Source organism: Simochromis diagramma, unplaced genomic scaffold (genome assembly GCF_900408965.1).
Source record: "Simochromis diagramma unplaced genomic scaffold, fSimDia1.1 OVJJ01000344.1, whole genome shotgun sequence".
Taxonomy (NCBI): Eukaryota; Metazoa; Chordata; class Actinopteri; order Cichliformes; family Cichlidae; genus Simochromis; species Simochromis diagramma.
Window position 1 is genome coordinate 1,054,253 of NW_024387375.1, and position 25,735 is coordinate 1,079,987.

Here is a 25,735-nt window from a genome sequence, read left to right on the forward strand (position 1 = left end):
TTACAGATGACAACAAGCCAGTGCACTTCTACTGCCGGTCCCAGGCTCAGATAAATGTGGAGGGTTGTGTCAGTGAAGGTATTTTGTGTAAACTCTATGCTACTGTTGGACAAAACCAAAGGAGGAGGAGTGGGGTGGCGGGTGCTTGGAGGCAGTGAGAGAGAAGGAAAGGTTGGTGTATAGAGGTGGTAGTAGGGATTTTAAAAGTAGCTTTAAATGTAGAGAATTAGCTTATGTGATGTGTGAAGTCCTACAGAGGTGTAGGTATGCGCTGGAGAAACAAGGAATAAAGGTCAGTTGAAGCGAGAGAGGGTATACGCATCGATAAGAGGGAAGCTGTCATGGTCTGGCAGAGGCAGACTGTATGGAGTGACGCAGAGGACCCAAAATGCAGACAAAATAGAACGTGGAACAAAACTTGAATTAACAAAAAGCGAGCTGTTTAATGAGGCTGGTAAAAAAGGTACAAACAAAGGGCAAGGCAAACTGAAATAAAACTAAGATTAACCTAAACTGGGAGAACTAAACAAACAACATGAAACAAGGCGTGAACAACAGACAACCTGACAAAGAATGAACAGAAACACAGACTAAATACACACAAGGGTGATTAGGGGAAGTGGAAACACATGGGGAAACAGCTGACACTAGTCATAACTAGACATAACAAGACAAAGGAAGCAAAGCTGACTACACTGACATAGGACACAGACCTTCAAAATAAAACAGGAAACATGAGATGCGGACAAGACAATATAAACTTGACAACATTAAGACACGCAGCATGAAACAGGGAGAGGGAAACTTAAATACAGGGGTAGAAAACACAAAGAGAAACTAATAAACAAATGAACTTAGCTACCCTAAAGAACTTAAACATAACATCCAAATAAACTAAAACTCAAAACGCTGGGTCAACAGACCCGGGAACGCGACAGAAGCAGGTGTAACAGTGAAGTAGCAGAACTGGGTGAGTGGGTGGAGACGAGCGTCAGCAGTGATTTGTGACAGAAGGACAGATATGATGTATGGTTTGGAGACGGTGGCACTGATAAAAAAGACAGGAGGCTGGGATGATGTCAAGATATTCATTTAAAGTGACCGGGAAGGACATGGAAAGGAGTATTTCAGAGGCTCAGCTCATGTTGAGTGGTTTGGCAACAAAGTTACATTTTGTCATGCTGAATAAATGTCAGGTTAACTTGTTCATAGATTAACTTTTGTTTTGGATCCACCGTCAATAAACTTTAACTTCTCTTGATGTTTTTGACAAATTACCTGCAAATGTTGAAACGGGTTAATATCCTAAACCTACATACAGGACAGACGCGTACAGAGCAGTATGCACATCAGCAGGTAAACCTTTGTTGTTTTGTTTTGTCATTTTGTTAACAGCAAGAAAGTTAAAATAATATTCCTTATTTTCCAACCCCAGTTTATAATATGGAACATTTAACATTGAATTCAATGTAATCCAACTGCTAAAAAAGTTGCACTAAATATTTTTTTTCAATGCATAAAATATGAACTATTATCTTCAAACTGCAGTAAATATTGAGCCTAAATAATGGCTGATCAAACTGACATCTCTTTTATTCAGCATTACATATTTTTAATCAATATTCCTTCATGACTGGGGGACATAATGGAATGACTGTTTTTCAAATGGACAGCAAAACAGTTATGATGACACTGCACACAGTTACAAGCATTACAGGGATCCTTTTGCGCTTCAACGATGGAGAATCTGTAGGAGGAAAAACACAAAAAACATCAGGACTTGCATTTTTATACTGAAAAATGTTGCATATTTAAAGGGAAAGAGGCCCGTGGGGGGTTTGTTGGCTTTTGTCAAAGCAAAACATTACAGGTACATACAGTTAGAAGAGTGAATTTTCAGAGAAAAGGCTGCGCCCGAGGTGGTAAAGAGTAACTAAGACTATGTAGGCATGACTTCTAGACTTCTCTCGCCTCTTTTCTCAGTTCATACATCTTCAGTTCCTGTAAATCCCTCTCACCATACATGCAAATTGAGGACAAGACATAAGGAGAGAGTTGTCTTTAAAGCTGTGCCAAATAAATAAACTAATAAACAGTTTTTCAAGCCCAACTACATTTTATGATATCAAATGTGATTAGAGTTTAAGTGTTTCTGAGAACTTGTATGTGGAGCTTCTTTTAATCATATTCACATCAAAATGTCAGGATATCGGATATCAAACCAACTTTTCCTACACCAAATCATCTTTAAAACCTAAAAAAAAAAAACTGAGTACTTGTTAGCATGTCTTCTACTTCCTGTCATGGTTTTATGTCTTATCTCGTTTATGCTTCACTGTTTAAAACATAAAGGATGCACCTATACACCCTGCATTGGAGCTCTATTTCAACTGTTCTATTTTGTGCAGAGGAAGAATCAAACAATATGTGGATGCACACGGACCCTGAAGCCGAAAGCTCAGGTTAACGAAGAGACAATGCCACTGTGATGATACCTAACACTGTAGTTTTAGGTTGATCTAGTGCAAAGAAGTCCAACTAGCTTTGTAGTATACGCCTATGATTGGTTAAGGTGGAGAAGCTGATTGGCCAGCATCTGGTACATTCAGGAAGTAATGATGTATCACCGTTACAAGTTTAGCTGTGAAGCAAACTGGCTGAAGATGATTTGCAGTTAGATATTTTCTCGAATGCTCCGGATGCAGGAGGTCAGAGTCTAAAGAAGCTGATTTGGTCAGCTAAACCAATGAGCTATTACCACAAAACACATAAAAAATGTTACTGAACTAAGGTGATACATGTGTAAATAGAGACTGTACATACACAAAAATACAGATACACATGTATATGTACGGTGCAGATATGAACATATGCAAACACAAGCCGGCAACAAATAAAAGACACTAATATAAAGCTTAAAAGACTTTTTAAAAGATGTTTGGTCATACAGCTTTAATACGCAGTGACACTGATTCTTAGGTATAATTCTTTGCAAGCAATTTAACACTTTTCTTTCAAAACGTATTCCTCCCATAGATGTGAAATTGCATTGGTATTCAGTAACAAAGGACATCGCGTGCATTTCCCATCATTTGATATGTGCACTACGAATGGAGGTATTGTCACCATTAGCGGTAACCACTCCCATCAGATGAGCTTTGTTTTATTTGAGGAAAAGTTCACAATTCAGAACAACATGGTACTGATTTACACTAAACGCTTCCATTTAAGACGCCAAGTGGACCAAACAATAGCAGCAAAGTGCCTCCGACAGGGCAGAGCAGAGCAAACAAAGCCCTCACTGTAGGGTTAAGGGTCTAAGAGTATTCAAACATAACTTTTTCACATGTGAATAAACATACATGTAATATTTAACATTATAAACGAATGCCTGGATTTTTGTACTATTGTAACAAAAAATTTGTACAATTTTATGACATATTAAAATAAACTTGTGCAATTGGACCTTTCCCCTTCTTTTTGGTTTCAATATACTGGACCAGAGTGATTTAGTGGTTATATTTTTTCTAAATTTGTGTTAGAAATTTCTGGTTAATTAAATGAAGTGCATCAAATTGTCCAATCAGAGCAGTTTCCATGGAACAAGCTCATAACGGTTCAGAAAATATCTTCTGCTCTGTGCTCAGTTTGATGTTTGTCATGATCTAAAAGTCCTCAATGAATTCATCCATTTCAATTAAACCTACATGACCATTTTATGAGTTGTACAACTTCACACATCACATTCAACACAGATTCTTAGCATCAAAGACTGAGTCAGCTGGCAGATCTACAGAAAAATCTAAAGGATAGACACAAGTAATGTTAATTAACTGATTCGTTTTAAAGCTAATTTTGCTTTTAAAAGAAAAATAAACGTGGAGTGAATCCTCTTAGGACTGAGTCATCATCAGTGACTCTCTAACACTATCTAAAATCAAAAGAGCCAAAAACAAAACTGCAAAAAAAGAGAAAGAAAATTAGCCTCAAAACATGCTTGAGCCTAACAATACAAGGCACACAATCTATTATAAATGTGTTAACAATGTTTTTCTTGCATTTATAAAATTATACAACTAAAAATACATTTTAAAAAATCCATTACTAAGAAAACAGAACAATTATGAAGTGAAGCAAAAATGTGTATTCAGAGGTTTTGGCCTGTTTTGAAACAGAGTGGCTATAAAGCTTTGAATTCTTGCTGTTATCGTGTAAATTTGTTAGAATTAGTTAGAATTAAAAGGATGCAACTCTGATAAGAAAACATACAGCAGCCTAAGGGGTTTAAAAAATGACAATTTTTAAATTTAATTCTGACTGTTTGGAATGGATTCATAATGTGAATCTTGAATGAATGAATCTGAATGCTCACGACTGAGCCTTCAGAGGGTTAATTTACCCCCAAAATATTGTAAATGCATATATAAGTACCAAACAAGCAAGAAAATATAATACTGTCTATCTTCCACTTTGTTTCCTTTTATGTTTGTGCTGTTATTTACTCCCGAGTACAAAAGCATACCTATGCTACTCAACACAAGCGTCACGGCTTTCCTCCTCTGGCTTCTCACGTGGATGGCAGGTGAAGTTACTATAGTGCTCTCTGACACGTATTTGTTGACCTTTCTCTTGCACAGTCTCTCAGAAGATCCAAATTTCTGTCAAAAACATGAAAAACTGCAAAACCATCTTCAAACAGGTAATGGAAATGTTCACAGAACTGAGCAAAAGTTAAAGACATAATATTTTAAAGATCAAAATCTATGAAGTGAACTTACAGACAGTAACGAGCGACGTTTAGACACCTCACAGAGTCTGGTGCCACAGTGCAATTAGAAAGTGGAAACTGTCTCATACTCATTGTCCACCAATCTGAAGGCTTCAAAGGAGAAAAGCGCCTTTTGCGACACCCCATTGATCTCCACCATAGTTTGCGCATCCCGTGTATACCTATAGTAAAATAATAAACATGTACTTGAGAAAGCTTGAAATGTGTCAGTGTGTAAATGGGCACATATTACATTTATCTCACTCACCACACAAACAGGCCATAATGGCCGCTTTGCATTGGATTTGGACTTGTTGTTGCAAAGCATCTTTCCAGCAGCACATTGAACCTTTGAGAACAAACAGAGAGGGTTTTTTTAAAAAGACAATTTAAAAAAAAGGTTATTAATGTAAATTTTAAAACTTGCCTGTCTTTTAGATTGGTGGCTTTCACTTCAACATAAATCTTTGTCTTCACTTCAAGTCCTGTTTCTGGGTTAGTTAAGATCTCTTGGTACTGTTTGTCCTGTTCCAGGGAAAATTAATGGAGAAAATGAAGTTTTAAAAGTATTTTTTTTTAAATATTCTAGTTAATTCTAAAAGATTTTAAAGATTACTTTGTAGAGCTGCATACTCAGCATGTTGAATAATCTACCATCGTTGGATTTTATACTTGAAGTCCCACCAGATCTGCATTCAACCAAATAAACATATTATTTTAGAGTATGACAGATTAAGTTTGCAGGTATTACTCTGTGCGTCACATGGCATACCCACACACTCAGTTTGGTGTTGTTGAACAGATATTTCATCCGGTATGTGCAGGAGAAATTGTACCGGATCTGGGGCCTGTAGGTGATCATGCCCGCAGCGGGGTCTATAGAAGTAACAGTGCCAAAGACGGTGACGTACTGGACATATGAGAAGTCTGAAAACTGTCCACTCCTAATATGACTGCTTATCTGTTGATGGAGAAATATGTTTTAGCATGACAGCTTTCAATAAATTTGTTAAAAAATTAAAACTGAAGTAAAAACTATTATATAGGTTACCTCAATATTATTACCTCAGAAAGAGAGAGAATTTGATTTATTGGAAATCTGAATCTTAATCTTGGTGGGTCAAGAGTGAAGTCAGCAGTCCCATAACATTTAGGATTATTTGTCTGATTATTGAGGACCACCCAGGACTCGTTGTAAAAAGCATTGTACATCGGGCAAAGGTAGATGCTCAGGTCTATGTGCTCAGGCCCGCAGGTCACAGATACATCTGAGTTCTCTGGGAGAGGAAAAATAAAAGATTTCAATCAAGTCGGTGGAAGATTGAGAATGTTTTTAAACTAGAGAACTCTCATTATGCTTGCTGCACAAAGCCAACAGTTATGCGATAAACAAACATTTAGCAGCTACAATGCCATATACTTGTTTCTGGAGTTGACAGAAACCCAAAAAGACTGTTAAAACAAAATGAATGGTGGAATAAGTCTCTACTTTTATTTGTATTTTATGCACAAGACTTGTATCTGCTGTTCTGAGGCATCAAAATATCTGCTGTTGCTGGTCTCTGAATATACGCCGTTTTAAATGACTCTCTCAGAAACATACTCAGTATCCTTCTTCCACACTTAAAATTGTGAATGAAGCGATTTGGGAGATAATAATAATAATAACAATAGTCAGGGATATAGAAAGATGTTTAGATCTATAAGGACGACACAAATATGCAACTTGATAAATGTCAACAAGTATTTATTATTTAACATCAACATATTAGCTCCCTCTGCTGTCTGTTATGCAATAACAGGCAGCAAAAAGAAGAAAAAAACAAACAATGTAGAATGAGCAGCTACTTTTTTCACCATTCTCAACTCAAAAATCATTTAAAAGTTCATTGTCATTGATTTCAAGGTGCCATCATTCCTTATCAATAAGACTCTTGACAACCTGGTTCAAATCATTTATTTGCCATACACAGTTATTTTAAATTATTCTAAGCCCTTATCTCCCCATTAACAAACTATATGATTTATACTGAAGTTGCATGCTTAGATAACCACCGACCACCATGTAATATGTTTGTGAAATGGAAAAGCTACATAGAAATATGAAAAAGACCATGCACTGTTCCTTACTATTGTTCCCCATGACCTGTTTTATTATCTACTGTATAATGACCATGCATTGTAGATGATGAAATACTGCACTAGCAGTTTGGGAGATCTGTAAAAGGACTCCACTCTGAGTCAGAAGATATTAGAACTTTCTCTTTCTGCGCCCGATGTACATCCCAGTGTCAGGGCAGTGCTGAAAATATGGCGAAACACATGATGACAGCCACCAGAGGCCCATTGTAGCTGCCCCCATTATTCACACCTTTGTGAACAGGAAAAGAGAAAAGCATTAAGGTATTAAAACATTGTATATCTAATGAGTCAGCATTGCTTATTACAGACAGAATAAGTAACCCTTTCAGAATAAATTTGTACACACTAACACAGAAATGTCATACATCAGAATTTTGATCTTCTCCTGTAAAAGTAAATCAAAAGTCATGGTCAGAAATGGATAGATTTCAAGCTTATTGTGCTGTTGAAAAAGAATTGCTTAGTTGCTTTTCTGAAAAAAGTCACACTAGAAAACTGAAAACACACTAGAAATCTCATAAACTGATGCTAGGTGCATTCAGGCTATGCAGGCAGCTTAGCATAAAGCCTGAAAACAGAGGAGAAATAACTTGGCTCAGACTCGACAGGGTAACCAAAATCTACCATCAAAGACTAAGTTTTGATAATTTTTTAAAAAATTGTGTCGGCGTTAATCTCGTTAAAATGACGTTAACGCCATAACCGCATTAACGCGGCAAATCTCCGTTAGCGAGTTAGCCCCGTGTCCGCGCTAACTCGCTAACGGAGATTTGCCGCGTTAATGTCATTTTAACGAGATTAATGCTGACAGCACAATTTTTTTTTACATTGCGCAAAAATATTAATCTATTAATTGTAATTTAATGTAATCCTCTGTTTTCATCCACTAGCTGTATTGGCAGATTTGATCAGGTGAAAAATAATCTTTATTAAGCGGCATAAAAGGGTAATAACACAAGAATACATATTTTATTGCAATTTGTTCTAAACACATACCAGTTTTCTGGTTGCCCACAACTATGATGGGAGAGGTGATTGTAGCATTGCTCGACACCGTCTCCACCTCTCTCTTTCTCCTATTTCGGGGGGCGCCACAGTTCTATCGAAAATAAACAAAGACAAACAAAATACATTTTATTTATCTTAGTAATACAAAAAAAATGAATTCTTTCAAGATGTCTGGTAAAAACAAGTCCCTTCCACTCACAGGCAGCAATGAGCTACATGTGGATGCTTCACAGAGTCTGGTGACACAGTGCAGGTAGAAAGCGGAAACTGTCCGATTTTTGTGCTCCACAAATCTGAAGGCCTCAAAGTTGAAGGTCGCAGTATGTGACACTCCGTTTTGTTCCACCACAGTCTGCGCATCCCGTGTACACCTAGAGTGAAACAAAATACATGCACTTGAGAAGGTTTCAAGGGCTCGCTTGAAATGAGTTTCAGTGTATGTCAATGATTAGATGAATTGTGGTTACATTTGTATAACTCACCCCACAAACAGATCATAAGAGGTGCTTTGCGTGGCATATGGACTTGTTGTTGCAAAGCATCTGTCCAGCAGCACATTGAACCTTTGGGGACAGACAGAGATTTTTTTATGGGTCTTTTCTGTTAACGCAGCCAGTCTAATGTAAATAGTTAAAGCTTACTTCTTTGTTAGATTGGTGGCTTTCACTGAAACATAAATCTTCGTCTTCAAGTCAAGTCCTGTTTCTGGGATGGTTAAGATCTGTTGGTACTGTTGATCCTGTTCCACAGAAAAGTAACTGAGTAACTGAGTTTGAAAAGTTTTTTGGTAATCTTCCAAAAGTTTTAAAGGGTCTTACTCTGTAGAGTTGTATACTCAGTGTGCTGAGAAAGGTGCCATTGTTGTCTTTTATGGCCAGAGTCACACCAGATCTGTAGTTGATAAAAAAAGACAATCATATTATGCTGTTATTTCTTTTTATTATTATTTTTTATGCTTTTAATATAACAGATACATTTGTGCACATATTTTTTGCATGTGGCATTACATACTCACACAGCCAAGTTTGTGTTGTTGAGCAGATATTGCATGGGGTATTTGCAGGAGAACTTATACAGGATCTGGGGCCTGTAGGTGATCGTGCCCGCAGCGGGGTCTATAGAAGTAACAGTGCCAGAGATGTTGACGAACTGGACATTTGAAAAGTCAGAAAACTGCCCAGTCCCAACTTGAGAGGTTATCTGTTGACAGAGAAGTAGTTTTTAGCTTGACAGCGTACAATAAATTTATTTTAAAAATGTATTATAAATGTGCAGCAAAAAGCTATTGCATAGGTTACCTCAAAATTATTATTGCAGAAAGATAGAGAGGTTGTATTTATGGGAAATCTGAATCTTAATCTTGGTGGGACGGCAATGAAGTCAGCTGTCCCATAACATCTCGGATTGGTGATCTGATTATTGAGGACCATCAGGGACTCGTTGTAAAAAGCATTGTATATCGGGCAAAGGTAGATGCTCAAGTCCATATTCTCAGTGCCGCAGGTCACGGATATGTCAGAGTTCTCTAGGAGAGGAAAAATAAAAATATTTAGAACAAATTACTGGAAGTTTAAGAGTTTTTTTTAAACTGGAGAACATGCTGCAGAAAATGATGATACAAACCTGGAGCTCTGTTTGTAGAACTTATAGCACAAGCTTCTGGTGTCTGAGCATCAGCCCTCAAAATTAGGCCAAGCTGGAATAGAAGAAGGAGCAGCTTCATTGTTCTCAGTGTGGACCTGTGAGAAAACACCAAAACAATGAGAATAAGGCATTCACCATTTTCTTTTAACAAAAAGTGTTTTTGGGAAGAAAAAAAAAAACTCTTCAAAAATGGACAGATTTCTTTTCTGTGTCAAAAACAACGGGGTAACCTCCCTCCAGGGCAAAGCTTACAGAAGTATTAGTTTCTTAAGGCTATTGTACAACACACAGTAAGCAGCCGCTTGAGAGGAAAAACAGAATAAATTTTCAGTAAAGTTCATTAACATCAAATTGATAGCACATTCATAGTTGAGATGGTAAAAAAGTAATTGTATTCTGCATAGACACATTCATCATGCTGTCTCAGCACAAAAATATCTCAAAATACTCACAATACACTCAATATTTCTCAGGTTTAACTTTTACAATTAATATTTTTCTCTGCTAATACATAAAAATATTTTTCCTGATGCAGACGCTTTAATTTGAATAATTTTCATAAATAGATTTTTTTTTTTTTTTTAAATTGTGAGACTCACCGATAAGCCTTCATCTGGGGTCTTCTTCCTCTCAGCTTCCAGATTTCAGATCCTATTTATACCATTGTCCCCACAGGGGCGGGTGATGGAAGACAATAGTGTAACCTGAACACTGAGCCTTGAACATGAACATCTTCTTTTTTTCAAATCATTTTGGTTTCTTCTTTTAAAATACATTTTGATCTTGAAGAAAATATCAAAGTATTTTTAGGATTGTGTAGAATTGAACATTGAGCTCTGGCTTATTTTGACAACAATAACAAATGGAATACTGCATCTTCAGGCACCATAATGTCAGACTTTTACTTCATTAGCAGTGGCACTATTGCATATTATGTTGCCCTTTAATTTAAGTTCCACATAATAAAGTTAGTCTATTAATTAAAATCATCCGATACACATTCTTTATTAAAATGTTGACATTTATGCCAAGGAATTATAGTATCACCTATGGTATCACCTTGTGTTCTTGTTATATTAATTTAGTTATTTTATTAATTTCATCTTTTTTTTTATCTGAAGTGAAACATCATATTTAGTTTCATAGCCAAAAAACAAACTGCACTATAGGATTTGGTAGGAGTGTCAACATGTTGTATAAATACTCATTAAACTGTGCTGTTTAACATAACGTAACATATATGATCTATTTTAAATTAATACATTTATGGATTTGAAAAACACTTAATTGCTGTCTTGGGTATAAGCGGAGTACGTGTTGCCTAGGAAACATACAAACAAATAACATTCTGTTTTCAAAGGTGTCTGAAAAGCCCTGATCAGTGATTTGATCACAAGTTCATGGAGATCTTATAATGTGATAAAAACAGAAGTAACTGTCGTCAGAGTTTTGTAATGGGTCGTTTTTTGTTTTGGCCCCAGGCGCTAAACTGAAAATAGAACGTTCAGCACTGTTGTGTACAGTCTCTAACTTAAAGACACACCTATCTCAGAGGAAAACCAAGGTCTTTTGTGAAGCATCAAGACACGAAAGGGACTCCCGAGTCCCCAAAGAACACCACCATAATACAACATGAAGGGACAACCTGAGAAAGATTACTTTACAGGGATCTAATGTCAAATGCCGGTTATAATCTCTTCTTTGTTGTGAAAAAAAAGCATTTGTCTGCAAGCAACACCATCAGTGTTACTCAAGGCATTGCTAGGTGAAAACCTGGACCCCTTGGGAAACACTATTAACCTGGTTCAGGCCTGTGGCAGATTTGCAATAGGAACTGTCCTCAAAAATAGGTTGTTCTAAAAGAGTGCGATTGTCTGTAAGTCTGTGACACTCAAGTTGTTTCTGTAAAACGGGCTCAGTTTCAGTAATAAAAGTATGATTGCTGTAATACTTGATTATGAAACAAATCTTAATCTGTATCTGATTCTCTAAAAACTAAAAAAAAAAATACAACAAAGGGACACACTGAAAATGAGCAAACAATATTTTCAGAAGCACAGCCAAGGGATCCCTGGCGATTAGTAACCTGAGGATACATGCTTTATGGGAAAAAACAAACAAAGACACATATAGTGCGTTTAGGTGTGACGCATAGATTCTACACCTAGCTTATCACGGACGTATCAGTAGCAGTGCAAATATGCAGATCATCGGACTTTAGGCGCAGTTTGGATGAAGACCCTTTAGGTGATCACTGATTGTATGTTAGATTAAATTCTGAACAGTATTTTAGGAGTAGTGAGTCAGGTCAGATCAGTAGGATCCATGTATGACAGGGTAGTACATACATTTACTAGTATTACCTGGTCAATCAGAGCCTGGGATGTTCACCGATGGTCCCGCTTGTTGGTCCACACTTTACCTTTCAGCTTAAACTATGTGTTAGCTGTTGGGAACGTGACAGATTTCAACAAATCTAAGTCAAAGTTGATTTACTTTCATTTCGTATTGTCTTCTCGAATGGGTCAGCCACAATCAGATGGTAAAACTGGGTTTACCGGTGTCACACAATTGCATTTTAAGGCAAATAATACCAATTTAAATGAGCTGGTCTTGATAAGGTTGATCCCAGTGATGAAGTTCACACAGGCTTTGGTTGCAATCATCACATTTAAATTGTTGTAAAATGCGTTTACTTTATATAAGAATGCATTTACACTTCAACTTGGGCTGTAACACATTTTCATTTCCTCTAATACAAAACGCTACATGTGTCATGCTTTTCATGCTTCTTTTTGCTTTAATGGAACAAGCAAGGTATTTTTGTCCACTGGGTCCACACTAATTGTTATTTAACATTCAGATTTCTTGTAAAAATAAATAAATAAATAAATTAAATGCAAGGCTTATAATTACTTAGAATGTCTTTTTAACACATGGACGTTGAATTAAGAATATGTCTATACAGATCACTAAAATATAATCATTTTTCTTTTTGTCAGTGTTATTTGTGAAGTTGTTAACCTTGTCCCAAAGAATTGTATACCGTCCCTAACAGTGCATACCTTGAATTATGTTATAGAAAATATAAGTAAAATATATATGTAACATTACCTTATTTTTGTATAGCTTCTATATCCCATGCTTGTGATACTGATGCAAGCATACGGATACACTTTGTTACAGGCATGAATTTTGTGTAGCTTGTTGCAGGCTGTGACCTAAACAGTAAATGACATACATCCTGGAGGTTATATTGTATAAATATAGAAATGAAAAAAAAAATTATATATTTTATTATGTGTCCGATTTGACATGATTTACATGATTTTCAAAATGCAAATAAATTGATTACTTCTTTTTAATGACAGTTTCACAGTTTCTATATTTTCTTTATAATTGTAACTTTATAGGGTAAAATTAATCTAAAAGCATTGAATCGTTTAGTACCACACCTACTGACTGCAGTTACTCCCTGCTTTATTGCAAAGTCCTGAATATATGCAACACCTGAGCAGTATCATAACATTTTTGTAACATAGGAGGTGTCCTTTTTTTGTTTAAAAGGTCATATCAGAGCACAGCACTACCTCATACTGTACTGGTAAACCAACCCCAGGATTTTTTTTTACCATTATTTTTTATAAAGCTTGATTATCTGTGACCCACTTGTGCATTTTTAAGAACTACACCCTGATCTCAGTGTCTGTTCTCACATAAATTTTGGGTGTTGGTTCAGGTTGTGTACTTTAGAGGAAGCCTCCAGCTATGTCCTTAATACTTATTTAGCAATAGCACATAGAGGCGTGGTTAAGCGAATGCTTTCTGGTTCAGTCTGTACTTCACAGACTGCAAAGAGTAACATTCTTTCACTTTCTGATATTTACTTACTAATCGTACTTACTAATTGTACTTACTAATCGTACCACAGCATGCTACAATGTTAAAAAACAAACAAAAATAAACTTCTTCCAGAAGAAAAACAAAATGTAATATTAGCATTTAGAGCACCTGGTCTTTATCATTAGTTAATTAGTTAAATACAACCTCAGATTAACATTCAAAATGCCATATTATACTGTCATTATTTTTTAACAGAAAATAAATCAAAATGCAGAAGCAGTGAGTGAAAAACTACAAGGACACTCTTTCTGCTTCCATTAAGAGAGTCGAATTAAGACAATAAGTAGCAGCTAGATGCCGCGAATCACATGTACTTGATTAATTGAGCATGTGCAAGTACGACCACCTCTATAAAAGCAGGTGTTTTGGCACTTCTTTGGACTAAAGCATTCAGTTGTGTGTTGACTCAATGTCAATGAGGAAAGACATCAGCAATGATCTTAGTTGATAACTGTTGCTTTCCATCAGTATAGGAAGAGTTAAGGTAATTTTACAGTGAGAGACATTATTCATAAATGAAAAACTTTCAAAACAGTTGTCAATCTTCTCTAGAGTGGACGCTCCAAGGTCAGACCATGCAATGCTCAAGACACCTCAAGACACCTGAGAGCTACACCTCAGACTCTACAGGCCTCAGTTAGCATGTTGAATGTTAAAGTTCATGACAGTACAAGTATGGCTGGTTTGGAACATGGCAACCTTTCTAACCGTTCTGATTTAGGTTTGCAAAGACGAATGTGAGCAAATCTCAAGCTTTCAGGAAGAATGTTCTTTGGACACATGAGACCAAAGTGGAGATGACTGGTCATGGAGAAAACCCAACAAATCATATCAGCATAAACATGGTAAATTTTAACACAGCGGTGAAGGGGTGATGGGTTAGGCTTGTTTTGCAGTCACAGGAAATGAAAATTATTCTAGAGTCAAAGGTGAGACCATGTGTCCGACAGCTAAAGCTTGAATGAAATTGAATCACAGACCAAATCTACAACAGAATGTCTGAAAAAGAAAACATCTTCACATTGCTATCAGCTGGGAATTTATCACAATTGTGGTCTTCCTCTCCTTCTTACCCACCACTGTGTCTGGTCGGTTGGAACACCAACAAATCAGAATGTAGTTTGGTTATTATTCTGGCTGATGGTGGTTCTATACACACTACTTATGCATTTTGGATTAGGGTTTGTTAAATAAATGAATGACATGATGTTATATGTCGTGTTTTGTTTTTACCTCATTTTCAGACATGTCACTGAACCAGAACCTGGCATGTTCAATTCAAAACCTCCGAAATGAATGAGAATGGGTGTGCTTGTTTGTTTTTACCATGACTGTATATACTGTTAAGAGCTGGAAGATAATGTAAAGTCACCATATGTTTTCTATGCAAATGTATAATTTGTAAACTCTAACCACCAGGTGAATATGGTTTTAAAATACTTAGTTTTATGATGATTTTTAATCAAATGATTAAATAGTACTAACTTGATGTCACCTACTTCAAAATTTGTGTGTAAAAATAAATACCTTCCCCTTAACAAACTTAAAAACGGTTACCTTTAATGAGAACTTTAAAAAACTTGAATATGAAATGACACATCACCTCAGAACTTCTTCTAGTTTCTATGTTGTCTGCTGTGTTTTAAGACCATCTGGTCTTGGGTCATAGTATCCACAGGGATTTTCTGCTCAGCCCACAGACTCAGAATAAAAACATTTAAGCCAAAGGTGTCCTGTGTGCACTTTACTGACAGAATTGTGGTTTATTAGGAAAATGCTTTTTGGGCAATGGGGGATTTAATAGTGTGAAGTCAAGTGGAAAAACTGCCTGTGGAACTGAGTGACAGCTCTTTCGATGAATCCAACATTGCAGTAGGGTGACCAGATCTGAAGACCAGAAGATATGAGTAGTATTATTGTAGTTTATTAGTGCTTTGTATTTTACTTTAATTCAACTTCCTAACTCCCTCTTAAATACATGCAATACTTTGAAGGGTTTGTTCTTTTGTTTTTGTTTTTAAGAGCTCATGCAAGACGTTAACTATTCTTAAGTATTGCTAATTGCTCTTCTATCAGGTAATCAAGTTCAAGTTTCTGTGACAATCTCATCCATTAACGAGCCACATATTTTTGGCTTATGTAACTGGCTTATATAAACTAGATAAGGGACACTGTGTTGTTATGTGGGCAAAGTGGACACATGCCCAGGACCCTGGAGACAATAAGGCCCTCTGATAAGCTGTGCACTCCTCCTGTTCAGATAAGGACTCCAGCACTGAGACCAAACTTATTCTAGTTAAGTAAAACTAAACTAAAACAAGGAGAATGGTCCTCTTGAAATGTTCAAGATGACAGGAAAATAATTAAGGACAACATTTTAAGCGGCACCTGTCACTTATGGACATTGAAAATGAACTATGTGGCAGCTGGACTTTAGGAACTATTATATTTTAATTATTAAAAATTCTTGCTATGCACATGCATACTATTTACATAAAATACCACAACCACAGCCTAGACTCCTAAAACAAATGCTTTCAAAAGCTTGGAAAAAAAGACAGCCAAGGTTGATGTATTTCTGAGGTCACTTGGGAAATCATTCCAGAATCTTGGTGCAAGGTCAGCAAAGATGCCCCTTTTGAAATAAGCTTGGGCTGCAGGTCTAGAATGATTGGGAAGCAGACTTTAATGATCCTGTGGCAGCAGGTGCAAAACCAATTAAAGCTTTAAATACAGTGCCAAAAAGACGCCAAAAGATTTTTAAAATGTATTTGACTCCTTCAGGTTTATGTAATGTTCTGATTCTAAATATATATATATAATAAACATTATGAGCTGCAAGCATAATCGTATTACTGTATTGTGTAATTGTACTCTTGTGTATAGGTTGCATTGTGTTGCATGTTCGGTGTCTGTGGTTATGAGAGGGGAAAGAAATGTTGACCTTGTCATGTAGCATATATACACATTGTACTTTGGGGGAAAATTTGTCCCCCAAAGTTGACATTGAGTGATGATGAGCAGGTATTGATGTTTCTAAACAGGAAAAGTAAGAAAAAGAGAATGCAGCAGCAGGGGAAATTCATTGTTTCATCCAGGAGTTGAAGCTGTATCACAGCAGATTTCATACGTATATTAGTATGTCAGTGGGGTAGTTTGAACTCTTGGTGGCTGAGTGGGGACCACATATGAGGAGGCAGAAATAACTTCAGAGGGCCTATTCATCTGGAGCAGTAGAGGTGGATGGATTGATCAATTGTCAATATTGTTGTTATTTAGTGGTCATTAAAATGTCTATAGAATCTAAAAAACTGATGATGATTCATCTCATAAGTCATGACACATTGTTCTCTACATAAGCTACTTTTATAAGTTAGAAGTATCCGTATTGGTATTGGCAATACTGGCCAAGTATTCGCTTAGTATCAGATCGCAGTAGCGCACCACTACAGAGCAGTGCCTAGCTGTGCGTCTGAGGTAAAATGGTAGTATTTCACAATTTGTGTATATAGTACTGGTGTGCTTTTTGAGCAACAAGTGCACTTGTTGCCTAATGTCTAATAAACTATGCTTCCTACAAGATGCCTACAAGATCACTTTTGCCCAGGTCGCCATATCAGGTAACTCACTCAATCAAAATAACTCCTTCAGGAGTACCTGAGGCGGGAACCTGTGGAATAATCCAGAAACTGTTTGGCACTTCTGGATCATTCTCCTCAGTGAGTTTGCTAGTAATTGCTAGAAACGAAACTTCAACTTTAGTTTTTTTTTTTCACTCTCTGTATTTTCCTGATAGCAACTGCTTTGGAAATCTGCTGACGGTATTTTTAATTGGACCGCTGGTCGAGGCAGTTGAAACTGACGGGAGAGGATTGGCCAGCATCGCTCCTCCTGTGTTCTAGAGAGTTCGGAGTGGGAATGATATTGAGGAGGTCCGGCCGCTCCCACACACATACACACACACTACTGACTGATAGCGGGGATCAGGACCCGTCACACCCAGTCACTCAGGGCAAAGGAAACCTGCGCCACAGTAGGAAAACAACAGAGGTGAGTATAGAGAGGAGAAGCGTGTGGCATGCTGACGTCAAGTGGTTAGCGTCAGGTTAACATCATTAACGGCTGCAGTGTTTTAAGGTAACATCTAAGCTAGTTGGTGCTTTTTTTTTTGCTGTTGTTTTGTTATTAGGCTTATCTTACTGCCACACATCCTTAAGTATGCATGTTAAGTGTAGCTTAACCGATAGGATGCTTGACAGTTACAATGACAAACAACAGGTATATTAAACTGCTACTGCTGCTGCATGTTCCGTCTTACTCAAAACGGTCGGGATGAAGTTTCAAATATGCGTTAAAGTTACATAAAGTGGGAAGAAGGATCCAGAAAGTTCGCAGGCTTCTGAAATATGAAAGGGCACGCCCACTCGCACTGCTGCTGATAGACTGGCATGGACTTGCTGCTGCACAGTCACTCTTTCCCATCATCACTCCCAAAACAAATGCAATGCAGTGTCCATAAACAGTGTTAGCGAAGCACATCAGTATAAACAAGAGTCAGTGCAATTTGCAAATAAAGTTGCTTTGCATTATCCAAAGCAAGCACCTGTATAAGTTGTCATATTTTGCAAATTAAGAATGCAAACTAAAACCTACCCGTCATTATCTTTATCAATATAGGAATGTTCATGCGGACTGTAATAAAGCATAGCTAAAATCAACCCACTGTTAACCACAGTCCAAATATATATATATTTATATATCAATCAGCTCTACTTTTTGCTAACCCAAGCCATAAAGCCCTGGCTCTTATCAAACTGCCAGTCTCCACATTTCTGCTGCACCACTACTGGCAGCATGCCCCACAGGAGGAACCCAGCCACCCACTGGCATGAAAAGTTTGTTATAATGACCTCCCATGTGGTTTAAGATTAGGGTATCATTACAGTGTGTTGGTAATCTGCTACTGTAGCAACAGTAAACATGGCTTTTCCTATTTAGCTGTTTTCCCAACATTTTCCACATAGTTTCACTCAGAAATGTATTGATAGAGAATCCCTTTTGTAGTTTATATTTTTGAGATTATAAAACAGAATATAGAATATTAGTGTCTTGTAATGGCCACTAGAGGTGATTTTGGATGGCGCATTCTTGTTAGACCAACAGCAGTCTGCACACTAAAAACACAGAGATAAAAATTGTGATTTTGATTATAGGTGTCCAAATACCTTATTCTTGGAAGAGGCCCATGCTTTCCTGTCGTTCCTTGTTAATGTAATAAAGGCACTTAATACCAAGTTCTCAGAAAGGAGGAGGCCTAGTAACAGGTGTGGTGGACTTAACTTTCACTGAAACCATTTGTTTGAACAGCTCAGACTCTGATAATAGCCTCATTACCCCATACTACAAGAGTGCATCATGGTATCCCCACCCCACCAGTGCTTAGAGCTTAAGTTACTCATCTGCCACATATCCACACTGTCACTTTAGTGCCAGTCTGTGATTAACAACTATAAATAATGATCTTATTCTCAGGAACCATGTCCAAGGGACCAGCAGTTGGTATTGACCTGGGCACTACCTACTCCTGTGTAGGAGTTTTTCAGCATGGCAAAGTGGAAATCATTGCCAATGACCAGGGAAACAGGACTACACCCAGCTATGTAGCATTCACTGACACAGAGAGGCTGATTGGGGATGCAGCCAAGAACCAAGTGGCCTTGAACCCAAACAACACAATATTTGGTATGCTTTTTTCCCCTAGAAAATTCAAGAATAGAAGATGAGCTTTGATGTTTCTGCGTATTAATCCTTTATTGCTTCCCAGATGCCAAACGTCTCATTGGACGCCGGTTTGATGACAGCGTTGTCCAGTCAGACATGAAACATTGGCCCTTTACAGTGATCAATGATGCTTCACGACCCAAAGTAAAGGTGGAATACAAGGGTGAGGCCAAGACGTTTTACCCAGAGGAGATCTCCTCCATGGTGCTGCTTAAAATGAAGGAGATTGCAGAAGCATACCTTGGCAAGGTACTTCTGAGCAAAAAGATTTATAATCTTTTATTTTAAGTCTCTCTTTCCCAGCAAGACACAGAAATGTCAACAGCAGACTTCACTGCTTGTGTCATGTTTACTTTTACAGCCTAGATACCTCCTGGTTTAAAATTAACTAAAAAAAACCTGCTCATCACAGTTCTCATTGATAGTCTTATTAAAATTTCCAGACGGTAACAAGTGTCGTAGTGACTGTGCCTGCCTACTTCAACGACTCTCAGCGCCAGGCCACCAAAGATGCAGGGACCATTTCTGGGCTTAATGTCCTTCGTATCATCAATGAGCCCACCGCTGCTGCCATTGCCTATGGCCTGGACAAAAAGGTATGCTAGAGTTTTTTGATGTTGTGTAGAAAGCCCTAAATTTTGTCTGAATAAAAAAAAATAAAAATGTAGTAAATCCACAATCTACAAATTACGATTAAATGCTACATTTTTAGGTTGGATCAGAGAGAAATGTTCTCATCTTCGATCTGGGCGGCGGCACATTTGACGTCTCGATCCTGACAATTGAAGACGGCATCTTTGAAGTGAAGTCCACAGCGGGTGACACTCACTTGGGCGGTGAAGACTTTGACAACCGCATGGTGAACCACTTCATCTCCGAGTTCAAACGCAAATACAAAAAAGACATTAGCGACAACAAGAGGGCGGTGCGTCGTCTGCGCACGGCATGTGAGAGGGCCAAGCGCACCCTGTCATCCAGCACTCAGGCTAGCATTGAAATTGACTCTCTGTACGAGGGCATCGATTTCTACACCTCCATCACCAGAGCCCGGTTTGAGGAGCTGAACGCAGATCTGTTCCGAGGAACCCTGGAGCCTGTGGAAAAGGCTCTCCGTGATGCCAAGATGGATAAGGCCCAAATCCATGACATTGTGCTAGTGGGGGGTTCTACTCGTATTCCCAAGATCCAGAAGCTCTTGCAAGATTTCTTCAATGGGAAGGAACTCAATAAGAGCATTAACCCTGATGAGGCAGTGGCCTACGGTGCAGGTATGGCCCCTGTGTGCTTAGAAATAGAACAACAACTGTCTTGCACTACAGAGCTACTAATGAGCAACATTTTAAAACTTGATTTCACTTTTCTTTTTTCTTTTTTTTCTGCAGCTGTGCAGGCAGCCATCTTGGCAGGTGACAAATCTGAGAATGTGCAGGATCTCCTGCTGCTGGATGTGACCCCCTTGTCTCTGGGCATCGAGACTGCTGGAGGAGTCATGACTGTGCTGATCAAGAGAAACACCACAATCCCCACAAAGCAGACCCAAACCTTTACCACCTATTCAGACAACCAGCCTGGTGTGCTCATTCAGGTAAAACTACAACCTCAGTCCCCTCTTCCATTTGTTTACTAAAATGTAAGACTGAAACATTGAAAATGCTTTTTTGATGTTTTGTCATCAGGTGTTTGAGGGTGAAAGAGCGATGACAAAAGACAACAACCTCTTGGGGAAATTTGAGCTCACCGGAATCCCGCCAGCCCCACGTGGGGTTCCACAGATTGAGGTGACATTCGATATCGACGCCAACGGCATTATGAATGTGTCTGCAGTCGACAAGAGCACCGGCAAGGAGAACAAGATCACAATCACCAATGACAAAGGTAACTAGGAAGTAAACTGTGTCCAGATTGTGAAAATCGAGTTCTTTGCATTTAAGCCATCTTATTGCTCTGCTGCTCAGGTCGCTTGAGCAAAGAGGACATCGAGCGCATGGTCCAGGAAGCTGAGAAGTACAAAGCTGAGGACGACGTGCAAAGACAGAAGGTCTCTGCCAAGAACGGTCTGGAGTCTTACGCCTTCAACATGAAGTCTGCTGTGGAGGATGAGAAGCTAAAGGGCAAGATCAGCGACGAAGACAAACAGAAGATTTTGGATAAATGTAACGAGGTCATCAGCTGGCTGGATAGAAACCAGGTATGAGTTTGTGCTGAACTGTGATTAGAAACCTTGAAAACAAATGCTCAGAATAAACTTGCATTTGACTCCCTCTTGTTACTTCTCTACAGACGGCAGAAAAAGATGAGTTTGAACATCAGCAGAAAGAGCTGGAGAAGCTGTGCAACCCCATCATGACCAAGCTGTACCAAAGTGCAGGTGGGGTTCCAGGGGGCATGCCCGGCGGCTTCCCCGGGGGTGGTGCTGCTCCTGGAGGAGGAGGATCCTCCGGCCCCACCATCGAGGAGGTCGACTAAGCCGCAGCTTGAACAGATGTGCATGAGCCTGTTCCCTTTGCTCTTGAAACGTTCGTGTGAGAGTAACACCATTCATGTTATCGCAGCATTATGTAAATACTCAAAACCATTAACTTCCATTCTCTGTTGACTGTTTTGACTTTTTTCTTCTTCTTTTTTTTTTTTAACTTTGTTTTGTATGGCAGGCTTAAGGCTGTATCTGCACTGTGACTTTATTGATTAACAGTTTCTCTTGGAAGTGAAGTTCCTTTGAGTTTAGTTCACATTTGCATTCCCAGTGTTTTTCTGGGTTGATATATGAAGCTAAAACTGTTGCTTATTGCACAACGATTAGCTAAATTAAACCAAATGAAACATTTTCATGATTTCCGAGTCATTTATTTATTACCTCAAAGCTTTTCTGTGAAATTGAGCAGCACTATGGAGTGTTTTCTCAGGCATGGCTTTCAGCCTGCACGTTTAAATCTGAAACTGCATCAAAGCCGATGACTAAGCAGACATGCTTGTAGTTTTTCAAAGCTTCCTTTGTGTTTTTGTGGGTAGTTTACCATCAAAGTTTATTTGCTGGTCCTGATAGTGTGCACAATAATAGAGCAGAGACAAGACAGGCAACAACATTTTTCTCATTTATTTTGCTTAGTCGTGACTACTTAAGATGTTGGAAAGTTCATGGGGGTGTATTGGTTCCTCTTGGTCGCAGGTTATGGACCATTGCTGGTACACGTGTGAGAACATATGTTGAAGTGTTCGGCAGGTCAGCGCGAGTTAGAGTTTCTTGGGCATTCGTGCATCCGGTAGGCACACATGTAGAAGATACCTGAAACAGGGTAGGGTAAATAGTTCAGTTAAAAATAAAAAACACATAACACTTAAAGCACCATGAGATCCAAACCTGAGAAGAACGTGAGCACCACTGCCACCCAGCCCATTATATAGGACCAGGAGAATCGCCAGCTGCCATAACGTTTGCCGTAGTAGTTCACCGTCACCCCTGTGTACACAGCCATCGCCAGCAACACAAAGAAGCCTGCACAAAAAGATAGCATAAGTACCGGAGGTGCTAATTGTCTGCTATACCAGGAAAGCTTGTATATGACTGCATGTGAGGAGCTCACAGGAGATAAAGAAGAGGATGCCAGCTGCAAATGTCTTGTCAAACCCGTCGAAGGAGGAGTAGTGGATGAAGGCCATGACGCCAATCACAATGCCAATGAAACAAGCCAGCAGGGAAAGGATCATGAAGGCCCGGGTGGCATCCCAGTATGCTGTGAGCCAGAGCGAGACAGGCCAGACTTAATAAATGCAGACTTTAGAAGTATGTTTATTCTTTGTTACACATTCAGTTTGTGAAGTTATATGTTGCCTGTATTTGTGCTTCTCCTAATGTAGGAGACAGATCTAGCTTGCCATCTAGAGCATGTCAAAAAATGTGATGAAGTAAGAGAGAAAATGGAAAGCTGTTTTATGTTGTGTTGCTGGTGCAAATAAAAGCATATGAAGAAATCTCACACACAGGCTCCCCACCAAAAATAGATTTCCTAATAACATCTGTGCCACTAGTGTGACTCGCAACCTACTTGAGGTGGAAGCACAATTTCGCAGTCCCCGTGTATGGAGGACTGAAAGTGCCAAAGCCAGAAATAAATGAATAAATAATTCAATGCAAGCCTTTCGCGTCTTTATTATATTATTTTCAATTTTGAAATAGTTCCCTTATTTTTAATGCTCTTTTTACATCACTCCCCGCATTCCTACTTTATTACCAAACGTCAAAATATGTTGTGGGTTCAGGGAGTTTTTTTATTTGTCGATCAACACTAGGTTCAGAAATGTTTGCCAACAAATAAAGCAGTTTGTCTGGACTGTGCACGCTTTTATGAGTGCACATAAAGAAGTGTAGATGTGATGTTTTCTCAGGGTGGGTTTCTAAGTCAAATAATTTTATATTTATCCAAACAGAGGTAAAAAGGAAAGGGGAAATGTTTTTAAAATGAATGTATCTATATTCATTAATAAATGTTATTAACCACTTAATTTTAGAGATAAATAATTGCTGGTGCTATTTAAAGCATAAATGTTTTGGCATTTTACAATTAGTTAATGGCTATATGTATTATTTTTTCATCTACTGTGATATTTTTTAGTCAGTGAGTCATTTATTCATTTTATTGATTAATTAATTTTTATTTTTACATTTTGGGGTGTTTTTTTCAGATTGGGTTTTTAAGTTTCAGTCATCCCTACCCATGAACCTAAAGGGAGTAACCATAGTGAAAATTGGAACTAGCAAAATATATTGATTAAATAACAAAGAAATTTGTATTTTTTTCATCTTTTTTTGTAACACCAAAGTATATTATTTTATTTTATTTTGGAAGTTTTGGTTCTCCATACTCATAAAGAAGAGAGGGGAAGTATTCCAGTGTTGATCAAGGTTCTGGACTAATTGTGAGCAAACTAAGACGTATTAATGAGGGTAAGCCTGTCTGTAGACATGCAGTGTAAGACAACCAGCAGGTCTTACCAATACTGTCTGTATGTGTCATGCATTTCCCAGGCACACAGTACCGCCACAGGCCCTGGTGCATGTAATTGCTGGAGTGCCGATACTGCATCCAGTAGTCAGTTGCCGTGGAGACAATGAGGAGTATGTTTCCAACTCCGGCACAGAACAACCCACCTCCCATGAAGCTGTACATCCTGCCAAAAAACACTGACTGACACGTAGACAAAAAACAGGTCAAGGCCTCACCACCACATCTGAGCCCCAGCTATACCAATTAGAGCAAGTACTTCCTGTTACAGAGAGTAACAGTGGGCATGAATAAAACAATATCTAAATACATTCAGCGGCATGCCACAAATGCGATGCTGGAGCTATAGACAGATCTGATTGCATATATATGAAAAAGAAAAAAAGAACCGTCTTATAAGACATGAACAAGCAGCAAGCTCAATCTGACAAATCATTAACCTCTAACTCTGCTGCATCAGGAAGTGTCTATATCTTTAAAGCACATGCAGGGCTGATAAACGTTTTTCAAAGCCAGATATATTTATGTTAAATTATACCCAAGTCTGCCAAACATGGTACAGTGAACAGTGTGTAAATGATGCACACGAGCTCGGGAATTTTATTCCATCTAGATTCAGTGGTGCATCCGTAACACATGGCATATTGTTTAAATATTTTATATAAAGTGGGCTTTTCCACTCTGTTTTAAATTTAATTGAAGTGAAATTTAAGAGAAGCAAGGATTCACCCACTGAACTCAATTCAAACAACACTAAAAAAGACTTTCTTATTCCATACAAAATACAGTTAATTGCACTGTGTTTCCATATTGATCACTTACCTCTTGTTCCCCTTAGAAAAAGTCAGAGATTCCAATAATTCGGGTTGTCAAAGCACGGAGGAGCCCAATATTGCCCAGGATGGCAGGAAAGTTTTGTTTGTGCATAGGAAACCAAGCGAACAAACGGGCTGACGGAACAATGGAGCATGCTGAGCCACAACCAATCACAGAGGATGAGTTTTGTGTTTTAGGGAATCTGCTGAAAATACAAAACCGTTAAAGCGCTGCGCACATCTCGGCAATACTGATGACACAGGGCTTTTAATTCAAAACGCTCCACAACCATACACAGCAAACCCGTGGCCTGCGCTGCTCAACCATAGTACTGCTGAAAGAGAGATTATTTAACATAGTGCAAAATGTAGAAACAGAATCCTCTGCAGTGTTGAATTATGTAATGTGACTTTGGTAAATCATTTTTCCCATTATTCACATGTTAAAGTTTTGTTTTTAATAAATATTGGGCTCTTTCTCTCTCTGATATAGACTTTCATAAAATTCAAATTGTACATCTCACAAAAACTTTTATAAGGCTCATAACATAGATGATAAATCAACCATCTCATCATCATTTTAGTTCCATTAAAATGTTGAAAGTACAAATTATGATCATCTAAAATAATATATATATATATTTATTTATTTAGCACTAGCGAGCCCAGAGGAA

At 38.2% G+C, this 25,735-nt stretch overlaps 3 protein-coding genes across 4 annotated transcripts; 1 reads left to right on the plus strand and 2 right to left on the minus strand.

The window, feature by feature from the left end:
- Positions 1-6,497: 6,497 nt before the first annotated feature.
- On the minus strand, positions 6,498-10,185 carry LOC120719423 (zona pellucida-like domain-containing protein 1). The gene is made up of 10 exons (XM_040008561.1): positions 10,162-10,185; positions 9,542-9,657; positions 9,217-9,443; positions 8,934-9,118; positions 8,737-8,809; positions 8,560-8,657; positions 8,401-8,481; positions 8,118-8,289; positions 7,907-8,009; positions 6,498-7,139 (listed from the first exon to the last, which is right to left on the minus strand). Exons 1-10 carry the CDS (start codon positions 10,173-10,175, stop codon positions 7,060-7,062), a joined length of 1,149 nt encoding a protein of 382 aa, XP_039864495.1. The 5' UTR covers positions 10,176-10,185; the 3' UTR covers positions 6,498-7,059.
- A 7,034-nt stretch (positions 10,186-17,219) lies between these two features.
- On the plus strand, positions 17,220-22,071 carry hspa8b (heat shock protein family A (Hsp70) member 8b). Of its 2 annotated transcripts, none has more exons than XM_040009135.1 (9): positions 17,220-17,515; positions 18,998-19,207; positions 19,290-19,495; positions 19,690-19,842; positions 19,959-20,514; positions 20,629-20,831; positions 20,923-21,121; positions 21,202-21,434; positions 21,527-22,071. In XM_040009135.1, exons 2-9 carry the CDS (start codon positions 19,003-19,005, stop codon positions 21,710-21,712), a joined length of 1,941 nt encoding a protein of 646 aa, XP_039865069.1. In that variant the 5' UTR covers positions 17,220-17,515; positions 18,998-19,002; the 3' UTR covers positions 21,713-22,071. The 2 variants fall into 2 exon arrangements, with proteins under 2 accessions (XP_039865069.1, XP_039865070.1); XM_040009136.1 differs by lacking the exon at positions 17,220-17,515 and adding an exon at positions 17,579-17,602.
- Positions 22,072-22,467: 396 nt separating this feature from the next.
- lim2.3 (lens intrinsic membrane protein 2.3) lies at positions 22,468-24,730 on the minus strand. The gene is made up of 4 exons (XM_040009138.1): positions 24,237-24,730; positions 22,828-22,977; positions 22,605-22,739; positions 22,468-22,529 (listed from the first exon to the last, which is right to left on the minus strand). Exons 1-4 carry the CDS (start codon positions 24,409-24,411, stop codon positions 22,468-22,470), a joined length of 522 nt encoding a protein of 173 aa, XP_039865072.1. The 5' UTR covers positions 24,412-24,730.
- Between the last annotated feature and the right edge of the window lie 1,005 nt (positions 24,731-25,735).